Below are 21,892 nucleotides of genomic sequence, written 5' to 3' on the forward strand. Positions count from 1 at the left end.
TTACCTACCTCTTCACTTCCACCAAAATGCATTGTTTTACTGAAAACATTGAACTTGATATATGCATATCAGAAGCTACTTACAGTATAAAACCAAGTATTTGTTCAAATTTGATATTGGATCCCAGGATATTGATAAGTTGAGATGATCTCTAGTAGAGTTTGGACTGCATCCATAATATGTGTAGCAATGTACTACACAGCAAACAAGGTCACATCGATTGATTTAGAACTGATACGGTTACACACAAACCTAAACGCCGGTGATGTTCATTTCATCTTTGAACATTTTGCAAACTCATAGATGCTTCCTATTTGCTATGTAAAATCGTCATGTATTGCAGGTGGTTTGGTTGGCGAAATCATGAGCATATCGGGAAGAATGACTGGGTGTACCTTGGTAAATATTGGGAGCGTAATTGGTCGAACTGTCCTGATATATTTTAATTTATTTCTTTTTTCATAAACCATTCTTCCAAGTTCTATGAAGTTCGATAGTTTTTTACCATTTTATACGCTTAGTGCCTTTTTAGTCATGAGTCAATAATATATTTTATGTCACTGCTGATTGTAATAATGTGTGCATTTTAACAAATGTGATGCAAGCAACCAGTGATCTTCTCTCGAGTCACTATCATCGTAATAGCAGCCATGACCTAGTGGTATAAAAGATCTGACCTGCACACAACAGGTTGGGGTTGAATTCTCAAAAAGACCGCTGGCGGTGACAGGAATAATATCCAATGTCTCTAGTGGTCAAGGTTCTCTTGTCACTGAACTCGACGTGTCCAGCCATGATCACAGAGCCATTGTTTGTTCAACAATGCTCTTTAAAACACACACAGCCTCTGCTTGCATTAAGCTAAGCAGACATACTCAATCTTTGAAGAATTGCTGACACACTTTTAGTGAGTCCACAAACATATGGAGTGGATTAAGCAGTTATTATAAGATGATTTTGCCAACTCAAAACACAACAGACATGCTGGTCTACTTCTCAGTCAGCATTAGATGAGGCTCGCTGACTTTGTTGCATAAAGACAGTCTGTCTGGTCTTTGTTGTTTTCAGCTAAATGTGTAGTTATGTAGGCTAGACTACCCAGTCGCCATTCTATATTTCACAAATCATGCATAGACATCACATGCGTAGACAATGCAGATGCTGAGCATTGTATTATATCACAGGAAATAGCAGAGCATTGGTTCATAGAGGATTATGAATACATATAGCAATGTGTAATGAAGAAAGTGCACAGAATCTGGATAAAAATTCTCCAATTGTGTCATCAACATACTGTATAGCCAAGTTCTGGTGAAAACTTCAAAAGTACAGGAAGTGAAATGAAGCTTTAATATATCAAGATCTTCTACATTTAATGTTGATAATATAAAGATTTTAGCTTTCAGATAGTAATAGCGTTAGTTGTAATATAATCTGTTTACATGAAGATGATATTGATGCTGCCAAAAATACATGCAATGTTAATACAGCCTTTCTTGAATTCAAGTATTATTGTGATCGCTGAGAAGACAACTTCAAAATGGTCCAGTGTTGTATAAACTTTATTGTTTCGATTAGTTAGTATCTGTGGTTGTCTTAAAGTTGAAAGTTGCGTTTTGATGATTTTTGTGACCTGAGGGTGCCCACAGGATGCGATATCACAGATCCTTGGTCTACAAGAACAACCGGTTGAGTTGTGTAGCTGGGTGGTACGGTCTGCACATACTGTACTCCCGAAGAGCGGTCATCACCGACCACATAAGCCTTCTTTGTTGAACTGCCGCTTTCTAAAAAAAAATGTTTGAAACAGTTTAGAGTATCTATGGTAGTTTCTGTATAGCTCCAATCTTACGATCAAAAAATTTAAATTCCAATGAAGCTGCGATATCTCGCCAGGTTACACATCCTCCGTTGTCATGGTAACAAGGAAGCGCATAGTTACAAATTACTGCTTGAGTCATATATACATTTCTGTATAAGTCGCTGCAATTACATTACAGTAACCCTCACTTTCCATTTGGTAATTCAAGTACTATGCAAGCTATGATAGGCTGCCTTATCTACTCTCATTCATGTCTTGTAAATACACAAGATGTTAACCATAGTTTCATACTCGGATGTCTTGAGATCACAATCTAGCATTGCTCTTGGCTTAAAAAGCGGCCATTAATTTTTTCAATCACAAATTAATTAGTAGCCCATGTGTGTGTGACTTTCATTTTGTGACTGATGGTTGCTTTAGCTTGATATGAAATATTTAATTAGCAACATTATACTATATGTTAAAGAATGTGTCACTTTTCCATCTTCAAATTATTTTTAAGTTATCATAGAATGACGTTGTTATTCAAGCTATGAAAAATGCTGATTTTTATGCCAACCCAAAGATACTATTTGATTTTTGTGTAATTTCTGGAGCAAAACGAATGTTTTTCAAGAATTTTTTTTTTCTCGTTTGTAAAAAAGGACTGAAGGCCATTCAGTCAATTGTTTTCGTTTATGCTGATTGATTTTAGACGAATTCAATAATATAATTCTACACCACTGTGTAGCCTGATATATGACATGGCAAAAATGGAATCACTTTAGGACAATCTTTACTATAATAAGAGCCATGTTCATCTGTCTGTTTTTCCAAAGCCACACTAAGAACGCTGGGACAAAATATTGCACCACACAGTGATCAAACTGCAATACATGTGTTTAGATTCTCAGCCAAGCCTGCTACTATCTGCACCACTCGACCACCTTTTTACATCTAGGAATTATTGTGTACATACGTATTACACCAGACAATCTCTCACGGCTCATAGGATTGCCACTGTCCTAGTCTTTACTATAATAAGAGCTGTGCTCGTACGTTCATTGTCCGCGGCCACACTTAGGAGTGAAGAAAACAATTGCTTTTTACGAGATTCAAACTCACAAATTTCAGCTTAGTAGACCAATGCTCTACCACTGGCATCAATCGACCACCCTACTGTATGTCAGAATACAGCCAGGTCACTTATTATACCTGACGGTCTGCCAGGGTGCTAGTGACTATAAAGCATTCTTCTCCCTGCTGCATATCACAACGATTCTACCAACTTCTTAGGTAATAACTTTGTGATATGCAGTGTGAAGAAGCACGCATCTAATTCAAAAGAACAAAAGTGGACAGAGTTTAGTGGCTTGAGAATTTTTTTTAGACTCTACTTGAAGGAACAAATAGTAATTACAAACTAATATAAAACAGTATATTCATCACTCCCCATACTGCTGTTTTAACCCTTCATAACTAGTAAGGACTGCTTGAATCATACCTTGCCAAGGAAGGGGCTTGACATGTCTAATAGCCAAGACAAAGGCCAACACAGCTAATATGATGGCATCAAATATGGAGATGATGGCGAGGATGTAGGTCCATTGAAGGTGGCAATTTCCTGTAGAGTAAGCATCTGAACCACACACTTCTTGTACCACCGTGGCATCCCATCCCGCCGGGTAGATTATACAAGCCAGCAACATGAACAAAGCTAAAAATGTAAAGTTTTCATCTCAACTAGTGTGTGATTCCCGTGAAGCTTGAGAATGTATTACTAGGCAAAACTTATACTCTGTCAACATTGTAATCCATGGAATGTAAATAGAGAACTATTATAATACTGTTTGCCAATTTATTTGCAAGCTTTTAACAGAATATCAGATGTGGGGACTTACGCAAATATACGCAGCTACCAGTTAGGTAGCAGATATTAAGTTTATAACCTCGCATTATGTTATTTATATGTGGCCTCGTCCAATAGAGCAGACCTACCTCTTTCTCTACTAGATATACTTAGCCCTAATTCATAGTTCTACTCGGTTATGGCTAGCTTGTGATTGGCATCTCTCTGACAGCATTTGAAAAAGTGTCATTTTAGCTGTTGTATATGTTTAAAATAAGCGTTAATAGGTGTTTCTACCATGTTAGACAGAAATACTATTTCAAGCTATACAGCTTTGAGGAAATGCACTCACTGCCCAACCTACAGTGAAGTTCAACAAACTATTGAACTAAACAATGCGATTAAATAAAAAAGGTTTTTTAGAGCCAGAGAGTTTAGTAAAGATCATCCAGCACTTTGTCATTCTTGTAGCATCTGAATAGTTAAGAGACGAGGCCGACCACAGAGCAAAAACAAGTCAGGATCTACCCAGCAATTGTCGTCTGCACGCTAAATCAGTTTGAATAGTAAAGTAAAATGTAAAGTACTCTTCCTTCTTGTCCTTTCAGCGCATTTTATCAAGTTAATAATTTTTAATGCTAACCAAAGGATACTGCAATTTTTTCCTACAAAAATAGGTATGTTTAAGTAGCTTCTCACCAAGTAAAAGAATGTTTGGTCCAAATATGAGTATGAATACAGGTGGAATATAACAGGAATTAGAACATATAGTTCGGGTAAGTCAGCCAAATATGGTTGACAACTAAAGCGGCAGCAGAGAGAATTGAAGCTGTCCGTGATATATTTTAAAAATCTCTCAAGTGAACCTTGTCTTCCAGAGTAGTTTACTTAACACATATGTTTTGTAGTTTCCAGTAGTCATTAGAGTTCAACATAAGGAGGTGATTGGACCACGGCAACTCAGCTTATACACATTACTTATGCCTGCTATATGTGTCACTTACACCTCTTTACAAACTTTAAATCAGAACTAATACGTTTCTTTTGTTTCTTCGAATCACTTTTTAGATATCAGATAATCTATGAGATTTGTTTCCAAAAGGATTGTCTTTTTAATAGTGATTGTAAACGCTTTTAATGATTTTTACAATATCTTTTTTGATTCCAAAACTGAAAAGAAAGTATTAGTAATTTCTTTTAATCAGGCCTTAACTCCCTTCACCATAATGACCGTCGATTCTAGCATAAGCTTACCATTGCTAGAGATTTTTTTCATTTTCACACAAATTGCTGCACTGCGAACATGACAACCCATGAACACTCTCATTCAAGTAGGCAAAGGGACATTTTAAAGTTTCTAATCATTTTATTTCGTTTTAGTTTCCCAAGATTTTATTAGAATATTTGCTATTCGTTTGTCACCTCGAAGAGAACCTGTGTACACTTAACCAATGATAGTAGATAAGTCACCCGTTAGTTTCCAAAGGAATATGTAGAATCAATGAGGCAGAGAATAGTTGTGAGCATAGCAACTGAAGGCTGGTAATCAGGCGTACCATCAGAGCTTCATGAATAAGAAATGCTATTCAACTCTAGTTCGCTTTCTCTATTGTAAGATTATAGTGGGAACAAAGAAACATTCAACTCAACGACTGGCCTGTCTTTTTAGTAGTGTTGCAGCTTTGTACTACAGATAGTATTGTGTAACACTTGGGTTGGTTCTCAAGTTGCGTGAAAATTTGATACAAGTTTGTGATATTCTAAAACATAATTGGAGATGTGTTATTTGTTGACTCATCTGGCCTTCTACCTTTAAACAAAATACCACAACTTCAATAAAAATGTGTTTTGTGTGAGAAAATGTTACAGTACATTTTATTGAATACTTTGTAATGAACCCGAGTAAGAAATAGCTCTTTAAAGGTAATGCTATTAGATGGAGCTGGGATATGAAGAATGAATCAATCACCTGTTCCTGCATGTCAAACCATAGCCAGGCCGCTAGGAACAAACAACTTTGTCAGATTGTGTAGGTGTGTCACTATCAATCTCTGTCAGCCAGAGTAGAGTGTTCTAAATAGCTGCTCTATCAACATAGCTTTGATTTCTTATTATTGAATGTTGCTCATCTTTATATTCAAAAATAACTTAACCCTTGCCACTCTTGTCAGTTATCATTCGATGGCAAAAGAGAAATATTGGCTCTACAAATTTCAGCTTTTCAAATAATAATTTTAGTGGTCGTTTAGCAAAAATTGAAGGCAAGGTATAATGGGTGTCTGCTCAAGTCTACCGTAATATTTCGGTTTTTCTTTCTATTTCTTCTATATTTGAAACGGTTTTAGGAGTGGCGCTCTGTATGATTCGTTTAACATCTGCTGACGCACACTACATTAGGGCAAACATCTGGTGGCCGAAATGCCTTAAAGTCATCATAGACTAGGGTAGGTGCATAGAATAGTGGTATGCATAAAGTTGTTCACCCTCTCAACTCTAGCACTATTTTGAAAACTATGAGTTTTGGATATCAACAAGTTTAAAAAGTTCTCATTCTTTTAAATTTAAAGTCAAGGAAGAAATATCAGATGCTTGTCATGATGCATTTGCGTAATAGCTCCTCTTTTCTGCTCTCAATAAACGAGGACTCATCAACAATCCATGAATTACGCTCTCTACTGAATGTAGGATATTTTACATAAAATTTACTTCAGTTCGTCAAGTGAGACTGTGTTTAACACAGAGGATAACAACTGGCAAAAGGTTAGACTTCTTTTTAACACAGCGATATATTTTTATTTTAGATTAAAATTTTTAGATAAGAGCTCAATCACTAAGTAAAATATTTTAGTATTTTTAAGAGCGAATTCTAAATTTAAGCTTTCAGTTTGTTAGTCAAAATTTGTAACAAGCAATTTATGTTTGAAGTTAATTCGATTCAAGAATGCTTGCTTCAAGATCAAGTTAGAGGAACTTACCAACAACAACGAGAATCCAGCCACAAACGATAAAGACGATCTTGGAGGAAATGCAGATAAAGAGAAAGAAGCACAAGACACACACGACAATCAGTAACACTGCCAATAAAACAAACACCGTTGCTGCCTGGAATGCTGCCGAGGGAATTTCTGTTAGATCGAGAAAGCTTCCCTTTTGGTCAAACTGGTTTTCCACCATTCTATCATATCTCCACAGTCCGAAAGCCCCAGATCCGAGTTGATTTGTCGCCGAGCCGAACCACGTTGGCTGGATGAGGCAGAGGAGAATAATGATGAGAAGGCTGATGACAAGAACACCCCACATGATAGCGATCGCTCTGCTGTATTTTACATACTTCGAGTGATAGTATAGCACTCTCTCATCTCCGCTCTCCGGTTTGCTGTTGTTTTTACCCATGACTTCTCAAATCGCAACACTACAGAACCTTTGAAACAGTCTGTTACCGACCGCTTTGCGCTCGTAACTGGTTTCTTTTGTAGTTGTTCCACCCTATACATTGTTACTTGTCACGCCTCAGCGCTTTTACTCTGTTGCGTATAGTTTTATTATAGAAACAAGTAAACATTCGTGACTGCTACTAGTAAGTCGGGTAGGGAACAACCTGTAAGTTTATTATAAGTTTTGATCTATTAGTAAAGTCAAAAGTGGATAATTCTTCAGTCTTTTTCCATAGAGCTACTACATGTAAAATAGATGTCTTTTTCTGCTGTACATCGCTTAGTTTCAGGTGAGAGTAGCGACATATTAACCATAATTTCTTAGTGAAATCCACTGTTTACAGAAAGCATGCGACCTGTAATTGCTTTCAGAGTAAACAGTTCAAGTAGGTTGTACTACGAGATACAGGGTCCGCTATAACTGAGCTTCCATAATTCATTGATTTATTACAAATACATTTAATACCAGCATAATATTTACTATAATAAGAGCCGTGGCCGTCCATCTGTTTGTCCGTCTGACCGAAGCCGCTGTTGGAGGTTAGGAAAAAGAATTACATTATACGGAATTCGAGTGATTCGTTACCATAATAAGGCTCGTGTCCATCTGCCCAAAGCCATGCTCGAGGTTGACATAAAACATTGCTTCATGAGAAATTCGAACTGATCACATTCAGCTTTTCAACTCACCACTTAACACCTGGACTAGTCATCTAACTTCCAGCCTTTGAGAGTATTTAGGCACATACCTATTCTCTGCGCATTATCGACACACCTGACAACCTCTCACAGCACACTAAACCGCTAGGGTCCTAGTATATACTAGTGACAAACCTAAAGCTCTGGAGACAAAATTAGTAACTCAAACCTTTTAATTGAATCGAGTATTTCTTTTTCTACAGGTTGAACTCTGGCTCTAAGGCTTACTTTGATACTTTGGTTTCTAATTATTTACTGAAAGCCAATGGCAACAGATTGTCTAGTTAATTTTTATCACATTTTTATCATCTATTCTAATACACTTCAAAAATGTTGACTTAAAAGCATAAAAAGTCTTTCTTGTTCTCAAGTGGGTGCTTAACTGCTGTACTTTGTTCTAGTTGTGCTGATACTAACAGTGTTTCCAAGCATAAAGGCCTAGAACCTTTGCTATCCTGATGGCGACCTGTAAGAGTAGATTTTAGAATGCAAACATGGCAATAACATACAAAGCAGATAAGGAACTCTTGTTTCTAGGATTGAGAATATATGGCCAAGGTGATCAATTGCATCGTATTGAGAAATAACTATGTAGGTTATTCATGGTCTACTTAATACATAATAATTATGCTCTCATTTTTTTTAAATTACGTTCAAATTCACAGTTTTTAATTTTTGGTAAGCTGACATGAATTTTTTTACAGAGACGACCAACTGAGATCATTTATTTTTGACTTTCGATCGAATTAATTGATGACAACATTATAACTGTGAAATAAAATGTAATCAGTGTCAAGATTGAATGTTCAATAGCCAAAATCATGACCTGCTGCCTTCCAAAAAATCGAAAGTAGTCACAAACTAATTTATTCCAAGATTTTAAGATCTATAGCCGGATTTCTGACAGACTTTAAGAAATATATATATAGATTGTATAGCAATAATAATAATAACTACTTACCTGTTGATTATTATTGAATAACCAGATAGCTAAAGCCATAGTCACCAGATACCTATAGAACATTATTGAACAACCAGATAGTTATCCTCATAGCCACCAGATACCAAATGAAAACCATAAAATATTATACCTACATAGTCGATCATTGACTCCAATAACCTTAAGTAGATGTATTTACTTTTTTGTACCAGTATTTCGCATAATGAGATAATATAGGAGTTATCATTCCAACTGAAGTTTACATTGCCATCAAGAAGACAATTCCATAACATCTTATTGTTTGCTAAAATTCTTATATAGGAACTAGATAAATGTCCGGCGTTGCCTTGGTAGTAAAGAAGTCTTTGGACAAAAAGTTGATTTTTATTTAACACCAGCTGTGCTATCTGGTGTTGCCCAAGTACTAAAAATCAGCTTATAAACAATGAGAGGTAAGGTACTTGCCTGCCACTTGCTATTAGCCCGGCACATTGCCAATGGATAATTTGAGTAATCTTATTAATAAGAGCTACCCCTCTTTATGACGTTGCGCCATCAGCTGCATCGTAGCGGATAGCGGTAGCGTATTTGCTCTCATATACTGACATATGATAAGTATATGATAAGAGCGATAGAATTCTAAGGACTGTGTAGCACAGTGGTTAAATGTGTGGTTAGAAGCTTGCGGTTGTAATCACTGTGAGTTCAAATCTAGTATGTAGTGAGCTTTTAAGTCCAAGATTTTAATAGATATAGCTGGACAGGCAGACATCTGAACAAATGACAGCAGACGACAAACTTTCAAATTTATGTATGCAGATGATAGATAAGGCTTTGATGGTTCAAGTATATATAGTATTATCAAACACTGTTTTTAAAAACAATAACCACTTGTATGGTTTTAGTTGCTGATACAAGCGCAGTAGCCTCACAGAGCTGGGAACAATATGAATGTGGTTGAACATACCTTGCTGCACTATTAGCTGCATGTAATTAGCTGTATCTCCTATGATAAGTGGTACCTGATAAGAAGCATTCAGAATGTGTTGCCTTATGTATGATGATACTAATGGGTTTATTGATAAATAGATATACTAATGAAACTAAACTTAAGCCTCACAAAAATTTCAATTTTAGTAATCTTTTTGCAATTCTGTAATTGTTCATCGCACTTGCTTTCAAGGCTTAATTTTTAGCCCAACAGCAAAGGTTGGGCAACTCCTAATGGAAGCTGTCGCGCACGTTGATTCATGTTAGTGTTTTATATTTGCTAAAGACTATTGTGAAAATGTTTTAAAGTGCTAGTAAGATACTTTTGTTATTTTGTGTATACAATATTTATTATACCGTATTCTTCCGGCATTTCATTTATCAGCTCAATCACCTTAATGTTAGGCTGCCCATTTTGCCTAACAAGAATAAGAATTATTGCAAAAGTATGCGTATTGGAGTTGCGCTTCCTATCCATATTCATTAGAAGGACTTCAACAATTTTGAAATGTTAATAAATAAGCCTATTAGATTAGATAAGTTGTCAATGTGCTGCATTTCTAAGTTGTAATCTACAACTTAGAAATGCAGCAAAATTTTTGGGTTCTTGGTATACAACTTGGGTTCCTTTGATATATGACTTGAGTTTCTTTGATATATGACTTGGGTTCTTCTGATATACCGTATGACTTGGATTCCTTTGATATATGATTTGAGTTCCTTCGATATATGACTTGGGTTTCTTTAATATTTGACTTGGGTTTTTATATACAACTTGGGTTCCTTTGATATTTGACTTGAGTTCCTTTGATATATGACTTGGGTTCTTTTAATACATGACTTGGGTTCTTTTGATATACCGTATGACTTGGACTCCTTTGATATACGACTTGGGTTCTTTTGATATATGATTTGGGTTCCTTTGATGTATGACATGAGTTCCTTCGATATATGACTTGGGTTTCTTTAATATTTGACTTGGGTTTTTATATACAACTGCAGTTCCTTTGATATATGATTTGGGTTCTTTTGATATTTGACTTTGGTTTTTGTGCGTTTATAAATGTGATAATAACAAAGGAAAAAACATTTGACTTTTTCACTTCAAATAATTCACTAATAAACCTGCGAAATTATCCAGTATTAAACATTGTGTGGCAAATTGTAATCTCTCAGCAAGAATAATTTGGAGTTATCCTATCCAATTCCTATTTCTCATGTTTTATTCTGGAAAACGCACTCAGGCCACCAGACAGTGAACTCTCCAAATGTGAAAACAGTGAGGAGAAACACACTCATGACTCACTATATGAGGGGAGTACCCAGTTATTCTAACTAATAAACATAAACAAACCTATATAACAGTTTATAAAACTAGTGTTACTAACAGAAGTATTACCTCATCACTACATGGTGCTTGCTGTTCTAGGTTTGTATTAACTTTTATATTTTTTGCAAAAATGTTTGTTTGTATGTTTGTATTGTTTTGCAAAAATCCATAAACATTTGATATATTTTGATCAATCTCTTTGATTTGCTGTTTCTTTTGTCAGAAAATCATCTTCTCCTAGAAATACTTGAGTTATGTAACTCCTTGCTAACTCCTTGCTAGCTTCTTGTTAACTCCTTGCTAACTCCTTGCTAACTCCTTGCTAACTCCTTGCTAACTCCTTGTTAATTCCTTGCTAGCTCCTTGCTAACTTTTTGTTAACTCCTTGCTAACTTTTTGTTAACTCCTTGCTAACTCCTTGTTAAATCATTCTGTTTTACGTGATTCAAAATGACATCATCAGTATGACACGATATTGATGCTAAAAATACCTTCTCTCCGTCGCAAAAGGGAAAGATCATGAAAGAAACTGCATTGTAGATGGCTACATACAGAGCGGTTGCTGACATCAACCACCGCTTTTATCAATTTAATCAAGGTGAAACTTTTTACAAAAGAAAAATAATCGGTGAACACTAGAGAATTAATTGCTCTTATTGATTGCTCTCTTAGACAGAATCCGCCCAAAACTATGTTTTAGCTACTTCATTTCCTTAATGAGCTATTTATAGAGATGAAGGGGCAAACTTGGCATCATTTCCTTGTTGATACCTATACCAAGTTATTTACTAGGAGAGCAGCAATGTTCCATTATGCTGACTAACTCATTTCGTTCTTGATGGAATTAAGGCTAGGAGTGCATGCTGATCATGTGGTACCGCGTCACTCTCATAAATCATAACGCACTGAGATAAACTGTATGTAAAATGATGGATGCCTAACTGGTCTCGTTATAGCTCTTACTAAGCTATGGAGAGCACCTGTTTGGCATTGTCAATCAGTCCTGGACCAAGATGAATGAAACGTCATTTTTGAAAACTTGAGTATATGTTATTTCTTTGGAAACACAATTTCTTTGTGCCGTAGAAACAGTGAGGATGACTAGTCTAGACTGGCCCAACACGGTGATCATATGTGTTTTATAATAAAAGGTTTTGTTTGTAAAGTGAATTATAAAACAAGCCTATATAGGCTGTTCTTAATTATAGTTAACCTGACTTTAAATTAGTAACTTCCTTGGACCCGTGCCAAAAAAGAGCCTAAGCGCTATAGGGACGGCAGGCCCCTGACACATTCAATGCAAGTCAAAGTGATTGTACCGTTGCGTTGCCATGCAAACAACTTTGTAGCTTGAATGGTACTGACAGTGTGTGTAATTATTCACACATGCCCCTCTTCAAATATATTTGACATAGTGGCAGCTTTAGGACTAGGTAGGACTAGAACCTGTGGATTAGAACTGCTTACAATACAAATGAATGCCTACTGTACTAGTCAGCCAACCACACATAGTCGACCTACAAGACACGTTAACACAACACAGATTGAGCTCATTTGAGGAAGGTTTTTAGTGCCTTAACAAATAGCCTTTTACTGACTAACTTGGTGTCTTAGATGTTATCCAAGTTATGAACTCCTGGTACATCAACTAGAATCAAATGGCTGTATGTTTATTATATCATGGTAAATAAAGAACAGTTGTAGGCATGTAAAATAAATGAAGTTATTACATTCACTACTATTTTGGCGACAAACTTCTTGACGTTTCCCATGTTATACCAAATGATATTTCTAACATAGATGTATATAAAAGTTTGCTTTTTTCCAAATGATGCCAAAAACTGCCATAGTTGAAAATAGCCTCAATAGCCCTATCTATAGGGCCTGAGGCTACAGGTTTCTAATATAATATTTCACTTAGTCATGATATACCCATAGATGAGCAATAGATTCAGTGAGTCAGCATGTGCGGTCTTCTCTAAATCATACACAAAATGTGAGTTTGGTTGCATAAAACTTGAAAATGATTCTGACAGATCACTAGGTAGCAAGCCTCCCAAGTCTTATATACGTACGTAGTTACTTGAGGGCAGATATCAAGCTGGCTGAAGCGCTTGCATGTTTTGGAAGCTCGCCAGCTGCAACTGCCAGCTGGTGTGGGAAATGATTGATAGATTATTAACGTCATCTTATTATTTCTTAGATCTCCAGCTCTAATATGTTATGGTACGTGTCATAAATGTGTAACCTCGTGAATAATTCAACTCTCAACTCTTTATATATAGATAACGGCTGGTATCTGACAGCGAGGCGGTGTTTATATGCCACTAATCACAGTTTGGTGAAACTTTCCTTGATGGAAATATTTGATTGCTTGTCTTATAAATGGTCAGCAATAGAGCAGGTTTTATAGATAGAAAAATTGAGTTCGAAACCAGATTTCGAAAGATTAGGTAGTTTTTGGGTATTCAAATATTTCAAGGTACATCGTTATCCAAAAAACACCCAGATGGCCGTGTGTCTAATTTTCCAATATCGGCTAGTTGCCATGAATATTTTATTATGCAGATAATGCTAAAAAGGGGATTGCCTGTACTACTGAACGCTTACGTAGATTACATTATGCAGGTAAAAAGCTCATGAATGTCACTTCCAAGTTTATTCAGATATAAAGAGATTTGGATAAACTTACAAATCAGTAACGCCTTTTATTTGCATTAGACTATGCGAGCTGCCATTAGATTTCAAAAACTATTAGCTAAACCAAACTTAGTCATCTGGCAGCTTTAATATTCGCATAAAATCATATCTATTATCCAGATAATAGCGCCTTGAGATAAAACGGTTACGCTGCTGACAGCCAACAGATTGTTATTTTATGGCTATAAACAGCTGCGCGTAAAATCGAGGCAAATATTTACACAAGGAACCGTAAGCCATAGCAATAAAACTCTACTAAACCATGAAGCACCAGTTCATAATCTGCTATCAGACTTTTGCTCATAACCGATTAGTTTAAACGCAGCTGAGTGTGGGGTTCGACCATGAGTGCCCGATTCTCACCATTGCAATGCATCCGTGTTGGCTGCTCTTTGCAAAATTTAAGTAGCGCTCAACTGTTGCGCTGACACTGGCAGCGACAGGCAGCACTGGGCGGATAGGTTCTCATTTCCTTGCAATAGTCGAGGGAGCCCGTTGCCAGTGCTTGGGATCGAGAAGTAAGCTATACTTTAGGGACATGTCTTGGAATAAATGTTTCAACTGTATAAAGCTTGAACCAAGATGCAGTAGCTAATACATACAGTGCACCATCAGGATACGATTATTGTATGTTACACAATTTTTCACCTTACGAAGTGGAACTTAATTTTTTTTTCAGCTCGCCATTCGAATCTTATGTCACCATACGAATTCAACAAAGTTTACATTTTAATGCAGATCATAACCACTAAATATACTAAAGTTACTGTAGATAACTATAGTTACTAAGGTTAACATACTATTTTGTTACTGATTTTTAATATGTATAGTACTTGTATAAAATTTTGATCATTTTTACCAGAGAATGTTTGCATTATATAATTACTATGGTTTCTATACCCCTACGTACGATTTTGGGAACCCTGGAACGGATCAAACCGTATCCTGAGGGTACACTGTAATTTTTAAGCAGATGGATGATTTCTTCAGTATAATGTTATCCAATTACGAAGTTAGTGCGCAGGATAGCAGAAATGGCTCTACTATTCAACAATATAAATACCCTTCCTGGTGGAACAAACAGGCTAGCAGTGAGTTCTATCAGCACAAATTTATTTTTAATCAAAGGTGTGTGGGTGATTAGGTATGATCAGCTGCAATAAGATATGCTTGTATAATCTTGTATGTATTTACGTGTATCACTTTTCATGATAAAACCATTGTTTGTATAAAACCACCCGCGCGCAATCAGATTTATCATTCTTAGAAGATAGTGCAGCAAATGTTACCTCATCTGATTACAATATAAACAAGCAATCATATTTAATTACTTGATTGTATGATAGATATAGATGCCCTCATTGTTTACTGTTTTTCTGGTGTGTTTATAATTACATGAAGATGTACTTCGTAGTCGGTGATACAAGGTTCATGCGAGTTCATTAATGTATATAAATTTGGCTAATAAGTCAATGGATCTTAGGAGTGTCAAGTGAATAAAAAAGAAGAGATGGTATTCCTCTTATCTACATGGCCGTATGAACATGGCTGAACGACTGACTGTTGGATTTCAGAAAAATTTTTGTGGTTGTGCAAAGATAAAATTAATACGTGATTAAACGCAAATAAACAAACCTAAATATCTACCTGCACTATGTATGACCACTCCTCAACATGACACCACATGAGTGGAGATTTCTCATATTCATACTGCACTGCGAATTTAGCTCAGGGGCTGGTTTATTATACATTTAGGAAGCCAAACAGTATCTACTGTCAAGTGTCACTAGCTATGGGAGAGAGAGAGACTTTTGCTAACACTAGTAGAATAAATTGGTAGGTTTTAGTAGCGCATGCTGCATGCTGACTTTAAATAGATCAAAGGAAATCGGGATTGAATCAGCTGATGGTTACAGCTCAGTTTGAGTAAAAGAACTAATATTTAATCAAAGCTGGTGTTGAGTGCTTTGGACTTTTAAATTTTAAAATAAAATTTTCTAAAAGTTATAATTGTTTGTGATGTGAATGATTTTATTTTTGGTATTGTTTAGTTTTAATTTAAAGATGCAAAGTGCTGCAAAAACTTGTGTTAAAAATGGGACCGAATGCTAACTGATTGTCCATTTAAATAGTTTTTTTGTAAAATATTTTGTTAATGCAATGAAAAATTAATCCAAACAAGTTTGCTGAACAAATTTTTGTGCAATTTAGTTGCTTTTTGCATTTAATATAAGGGTACCAAAATATTTCAGTGTTTAAGCTTGTAAAACAAGCTAACAATTTTAATAATAATAATATTAATAGTTTTAACAAGATCAGCATTTTTCATGAAAACCGAAATGTAAAAAAGCAATGATATGACTTAGTGACCAAATAGCCATGCGTACTTGGAACATCACAAACTGCGATGAAATTGTTTAAGGTAAAGCGTTGGTGATAAAAGCCTGGTAGGTGAAATCATCTAAGCCTAGTGAAAAGCAACTGAAGAAAACCTTCACTTCATGGAGATGTCAAAGAGGATTGTGTAGCACCTAGCAGTGAAATTGATAAATGTATATAACATAGACTTTGTGTCAGTAAATATATTATATTATTATGATATTATATAATAAATCTATAATAAGTTGACACTGAAATAAACCTCAACCTGATCAGTTTATCCTGTAATTATGCGGAGTTTCTTTTGACACGGATAAAATTTGGCTCAGTGACTTGATGCATATAGATTGGTCTTCTGGTATTCAAAGATTAGTGTTGCAATTTACATAATGTGTCAAATTGTATACAACTCTTATCTAGGGACAATTGAATAATTACTCCTTTGTCACTCCTGCAACAACATGATAGATTATTCAGAGAGCTAGTGATTTATGGCACTCTTGCCACTTCCTATACTCCTCATGTGGATAATTCAACATTAGACATGTAAATGAGGTTTCCATAAGACGATTTCTTACACGAATCTGTAGAATACTCGTGAATAGGAGTTTAGTGAAGCTAAAGTAGGCTTTTCTGAGTTGTTTATCGACTATTACCTCAACTGAAGCTACGATTAAATAAATAATATAGCTAATTAATATTTTATGTTACTCGTAAGATATATCTTTAGGATAATTTTTTAAATTTTGGTTAAGATCTACGTCTTTTGAGCTGCATAAAAGAAGACACTGTTCTCTAAACAGGTGTGTTATGGGCAACTTATATTTTATTCAAACAAAAAGATATATTTAATAATGTTTTGAAAAATACTATTGTTCATAGTTTATTTCAGATTTTTAAACTTTATTGCATTTTATTGCATCATACTAAAATACAAAAATGTTTACGATATATTGTATAACAAATGAAGTACAACTTTGCAACATACCATTTTTACATAGTTACTATATTTTATTGGTATAGGCCTATATGCATATTTTAGCAGTTATGGACAGTAGCTAGATAAATATCTCCAACTTGGTGGTTTAAAAGGCCACACGCATATTTATACGCAAATACAGCATTACAGCTAACTCATCTATGTATGTTTTAATTTTTCCAGAGCAAATAAAAAGTGTTGACTAAAAGAGTTAATTAACTTCAAGATTTTTGCAAAGTTGACTGACAAGCAACCTGCTTTTAGCAGGTTGCTTGTCAGTCAACTTTGAAAAAGTTGCATTGTCATTAGTACAAATAATATATTTAGTAAAACTGTTTTTTAATAAAATAACTTTTTTTAATGTGTCACTCATGCCAATTTTCACAAAATTTTATTCAAGGGTATAGATATCTTTTCATTATTTGAGAGTTTGTTTGATGTTTTGAGGTGATCTGACTGTCAGGATGTTTCAAGATTAAAATTAACAAAACTTGACCGTTGTTAAAATGCTTGAAAGAAAAAGACTTCCCCAAAAATGAAACAATAGTTGTCCATATTGTATATAGGTGATAAATATCATCAATGTCGGGTAATCATGATTACACTGTTGAAGCAAAGGACAAATTCTAACCAACCTATCTTTAACTCATTCAAAACATCTATAGCAATTTATCTGAGGCTATATTTGACGTTTTATTCCCATAATCTTGAGCAAATATAAAATAAAATATATGTAAATAGAGACGCGTAACACTGCAATTTGAACGCAATAGCCAATGTGGTAACGAGAGGTACAAACAGACAGTGCGACTATCGACGTAATTATTGAAAAAGTTTGCCGAGCATTTTACTACGACCAAGTTTTATCGATTTTAATCTTGAAACACCCTGGCAGTTAGATCACCAAAAACAACAAACAAATCTCAAGTGACAGACAAATATCGATACTTTTTGTTAAAATTAAAAAAAAATTTCGTGAGTGACCCTCTAAGTAGGCCTACTTTGAAGATTGTATACATCAAATGAATAAACTAAATATTTCAGTCTGTAGTATTTAACCATACAAACTGCAAACGCACCTAGACAATTTTATAGCCCTATTCACAAGGTCATTTGCTTTTGCAAACAAACAAAAGCCTCTATTTCTGGTCTATCAGCTGCATTCTTGGTTATAGATATAAACCACAACGGTACCGTTTGTGAGAAGTTCACATAATTGCCAATCAAGTGATTTCGTTCTTACTCGCATTTCAACTCGCATTTCAACATTTCTGTTTGTTGATATAAGTAAATAATAATGTGATGCCGGCTATTGGCTGTCAAGAGACAGCGGGTCTGCATCTGAAGGAGACACACAGGATCTATTAGTCTGTTATCTGCGCAGACATCAGATCATTGCTGCCGCAGCAGATCACAACCCTGGGAAGAGCTGGATTAGTATCACTTGTAATTATTTGCATGCAGCTTATGATAACACATTAAAGAAGGATTTTATTGACTCAGCTACATGGGTGGTCGTGGACTACGTGTGGGTGGTAATTTAGTTATACGTATGTGTCAGATCCTTTGTATAACTCTGCTATTCCTATGCATCTACTAAAATGTGAAATACAAGGAATTCTCACCGTAGATAAAAAATTTTAGCTAATGATCAATAGCAACTAAAAGCCTGATTGTTAATAAAGGTATGGTAGGGGTACAGTCCATGCATTTTGTTGAAAAGGTGACAGGATGGACAAGTTCATTGTAACGGGGAGTAATTTTCTTATGAAACAATTTATATTTCCAAATAAGCAATAACAGAGCAATAAACAAATGCTATATAGCTATACCATTTATAACTATACCATGCTATATAACTATATCATACTAACTGCTGACTACATCACTATACCGACGGCGTTTTTCGTCAGTTTAGTTATATAGTCAACTGTTTGCTTAATTGGCTGAAACTTAAATACCCTGGGCAACACAGTATCACTGCATAGTGTCTGTTTAGGCTGAGGCTAGTAATCTATATATATTTCTCAAAGTTGGCCGTATGTCGTCTGAAGCTGGGTCTAGCTATAGCTCTAGCGCACGCTGATTATTTTACCGATTTTACCGGCCACGCGTTACGATGCCCCTATTAAGAAATATTTTTCATTAGGTTCGATTGTTATATCTAGGGTCAAGGCCAACTCTTCTCACACGGATAATTATATTGTCTCCAAATCGTCGTATTCAAAGTTTTGATGGATAGCTTCTGGTAGAACAGTAACTTTTTTTATACATCTACACTTCTATGCAAGAATTGTTATTATTAATTCTACACATTCAAGATTTTTATTTTGTTTTCTCAGTTCGTATTAATTGTATCATGACCCAATCATATTTTATTGTAATCATAGCAAAACTGACTTAACTTAGCTATTACCTGCTAATTATTTCATATTCACATCTAAACCTTTTTACAATCGTTTTCTTTTTTTTTGCTTATTAGACTTGCACGAAAAAATTTTCTCATGGTGTAAAGTTTAAAAGTTACAGTTGTTTGACAAAGTTAGAAGACCTTTACAGTTGTTTTTATTTCCTCTCTACTTTCGCTATTTTCTCTTTTTACTCCCTCTCTTATTTCAACTACACAAAACACTTCTCTCATGGTATGTTGTTTGAAAGTTAGGATGGCAAATGTTGTTATATGTTAAAGGTTGACTTGCAACAAAATTCACATTACAGTTATTTGGTATCATAAGATTCACCATGTCTTAATCTGTTGTGTTGTAGTTGCAAAATATATGGGAATGTGATTACAAGCTCCTAAAAGCTAAAAAACGAACCGTTAATCGCAGCCACACGAGACCGCCGTAGTTTGGATTCGCTTTCCGAAACGGCTCAAATGGGACGTAGTTGTTACAGGATGGTTTCTATTTACACTTTCATGCAATCTCATTCGTTGAAATATTTTCACAAATATACTTCACTCATTCAATAAAGCAATGTCTATTGTTCTTACGCGTCTATTTTATCGTCATTGTAATGCTGTCACTTTTAGCACTGATATGTTTAATTTACCGTAAAAAATAGTTAAACTTTTTAACCTTAGCTCGAAGGAGTACATATCATTGTCTGATAATCATGACGAGCCTGTTGGTTACCTGTGATAATTGAAAAGTGCTGCAAAAATTATTTTCAAAGTATTGGATCACATGATCAGATTACGACTTGACGATTAGTCCAAGCCGAAACAAAACTTTAAAGTAGCGAGCATCTCTATTTGATACGGGGCCTTCGGTAAAACCCGAAGTGTTTGTCATAAACTAGTGCTACGATAAGTTTATATTGAGCTTTTTATTGGCCTTTCAATTCACGTGAGAACATCATGTGACAAGACGATAACCAAACTGTAATGAATACGTCAGATAAATAAAGAGATTCCAATCTACGGCGGCTTTTCGTTTCTGAGCTTTTAAGAGCTTGTAATCACATTTCCACGTATTTGGCACCTACAATACAACAGAGTAAGACATGGTGAATCTTTTGATACCAAATAACTGTAATTTGAATTTTGTTGCAAGTCAACCTTTGAATACAAATCAGTTTTCTGACCAAAGACTTTTTTATTACCTGGCCAATGCTGGGTAGCACAGCTAGTTTGTCATAAAAACAAATCTTATCACTTGTATAATTACTAATCTTCATTCCCTTTAATTCTTTGGGTACACATTATTTAAGATTTCAGTCTATAAAATGCTGCATCTATCAATATGAGTAATATTATGTCATTGCAGCAATAACATAATAGCCAGCAAGTTTAATGATACTCGAATTTTTTATGCCACTTATTAGATTAAATATTATTATAAAAATACATATAGACTCTTCATAATAATGTGATCTACACCAGAATACAGAAAGAGTACAGCTTATTACAATTTTTGCTATAAACCTACACATATAAGAAGCATTGCGTAATCAGCAATTAAAATGCAAAGTGCAGATTAAGGGAGATAAATCTATACTAGATTTTGTCGAAATCAAGGTGTGAAAAAGATGTTACTGTAAAATTATTAAAAAGTCTTGTCAAATCAGCTGTTCAAGTCAGCATTGTCCAACATGACATTTTAAAGCTCCCACGCTCAGCGTTAACGCTCAACACTGATGATCAACACCGATGAAACTCAATGATGACACTCAATGTATAGAGTTTTTGGTAAAACTCTAGGCTTTATTCAAGATTGTGACAGACATATAACGTGTTGAGGTTTGATTTCACTGGTCCTTTATAGTTTATTAAGCATCATGACCGTGAAGCCTAGCATAAAAGAAACATACAAATATAAAATAGAGAATGTAGTAATCAAATTATGCCAAGTTAAAATTATATGAGTGACACATTTACAAGCTCTGATACACAATAAAAGGTTCTAGCAATGGCAGCATATTAAAAGTTATATAATTCACAATAATTCACAATTAGAAACAGTGTTATAATTAATTACCTTTGCCTCCGTAGGCTGTCAAAATCTTGTTTTAGTGTTTGCTGTACAATATAGTAGGTGTGTGCTTATGGCTGGGTTACTACTGAGAAACTAAATCATAAGGCTGCTGAAATGACCTGGTTGCAAAAAATACCTTTTTTAATTGTTCTGTCTGCGCTGCGATTGGTGACCACATATCGGGCCATACTGCTATGAGCGGTAATTACCCTCATTCACGGCTGACAGTAGGGGTCATACATTCTTGGTCAATGCAAAAAACAATAATGCATATTTGGCAGCAAACAAGACTGTGTATTCCTTTACACTCCCA

General features: G+C 35.1%; 2 protein-coding genes across 2 annotated transcripts in view; one reads left to right on the forward strand and one right to left on the reverse strand.

Moving 5' to 3' along the window:
* Nucleotides 1–567, forward strand: part of LOC137391955 (oxysterol-binding protein-related protein 1-like) — an 88,929-nt gene extending 88,362 nt beyond the window's left edge. The window contains exon 25 of the mRNA XM_068078530.1: nucleotides 344–567. Within this exon, the coding sequence (XP_067934631.1) occupies nucleotides 344–446 (103 nt within the window). The 3' untranslated portion in view covers nucleotides 447–567. The remainder of the gene's footprint in view (nucleotides 1–343) is intronic.
* Nucleotides 568–1,153: 586 nt separating this feature from the next.
* Nucleotides 1,154–7,098, reverse strand: LOC137391956 (LHFPL tetraspan subfamily member 5 protein-like). The gene is made up of 3 exons (XM_068078531.1): nucleotides 6,626–7,098; nucleotides 3,306–3,518; nucleotides 1,154–1,787 (listed from the first exon to the last, which is right to left on the reverse strand). Exons 1-3 carry the CDS (start codon nucleotides 7,041–7,043, stop codon nucleotides 1,597–1,599), a joined length of 822 nt encoding a protein of 273 aa, XP_067934632.1. The 5' UTR covers nucleotides 7,044–7,098; the 3' UTR covers nucleotides 1,154–1,596.
* Nucleotides 7,099–21,892: the final 14,794 nt, after the last annotated feature.

Source organism: Watersipora subatra, chromosome 3, assembly GCF_963576615.1.
Source record: "Watersipora subatra chromosome 3, tzWatSuba1.1, whole genome shotgun sequence".
NCBI lineage: Eukaryota > Metazoa > Bryozoa > Gymnolaemata > Cheilostomatida > Watersiporidae > Watersipora > Watersipora subatra.

Excerpts from the sequence above, each read along its gene's own strand:
- LOC137391956 (XM_068078531.1), bottom strand. The coding sequence starts at position 7,043 with ATGGGTAAAAACAACAGCAAACCGGAGAGCGGAGATGAGAGAGTGCTA. Across the intron at positions 3,519-6,625 it reads CTGGATTCTCGTTGTTGTTG|CTTTGTTCATGTTGCTGGCT; the intron begins GTAAGTTCCTCT and ends TTACATTTTTAG. Across the intron at positions 1,788-3,305 it reads CAAGCCCCTTCCTTGGCAAG|AAAGCGGCAGTTCAACAAAG; the intron begins GTATGATTCAAG and ends ATTTTTTTTTAG.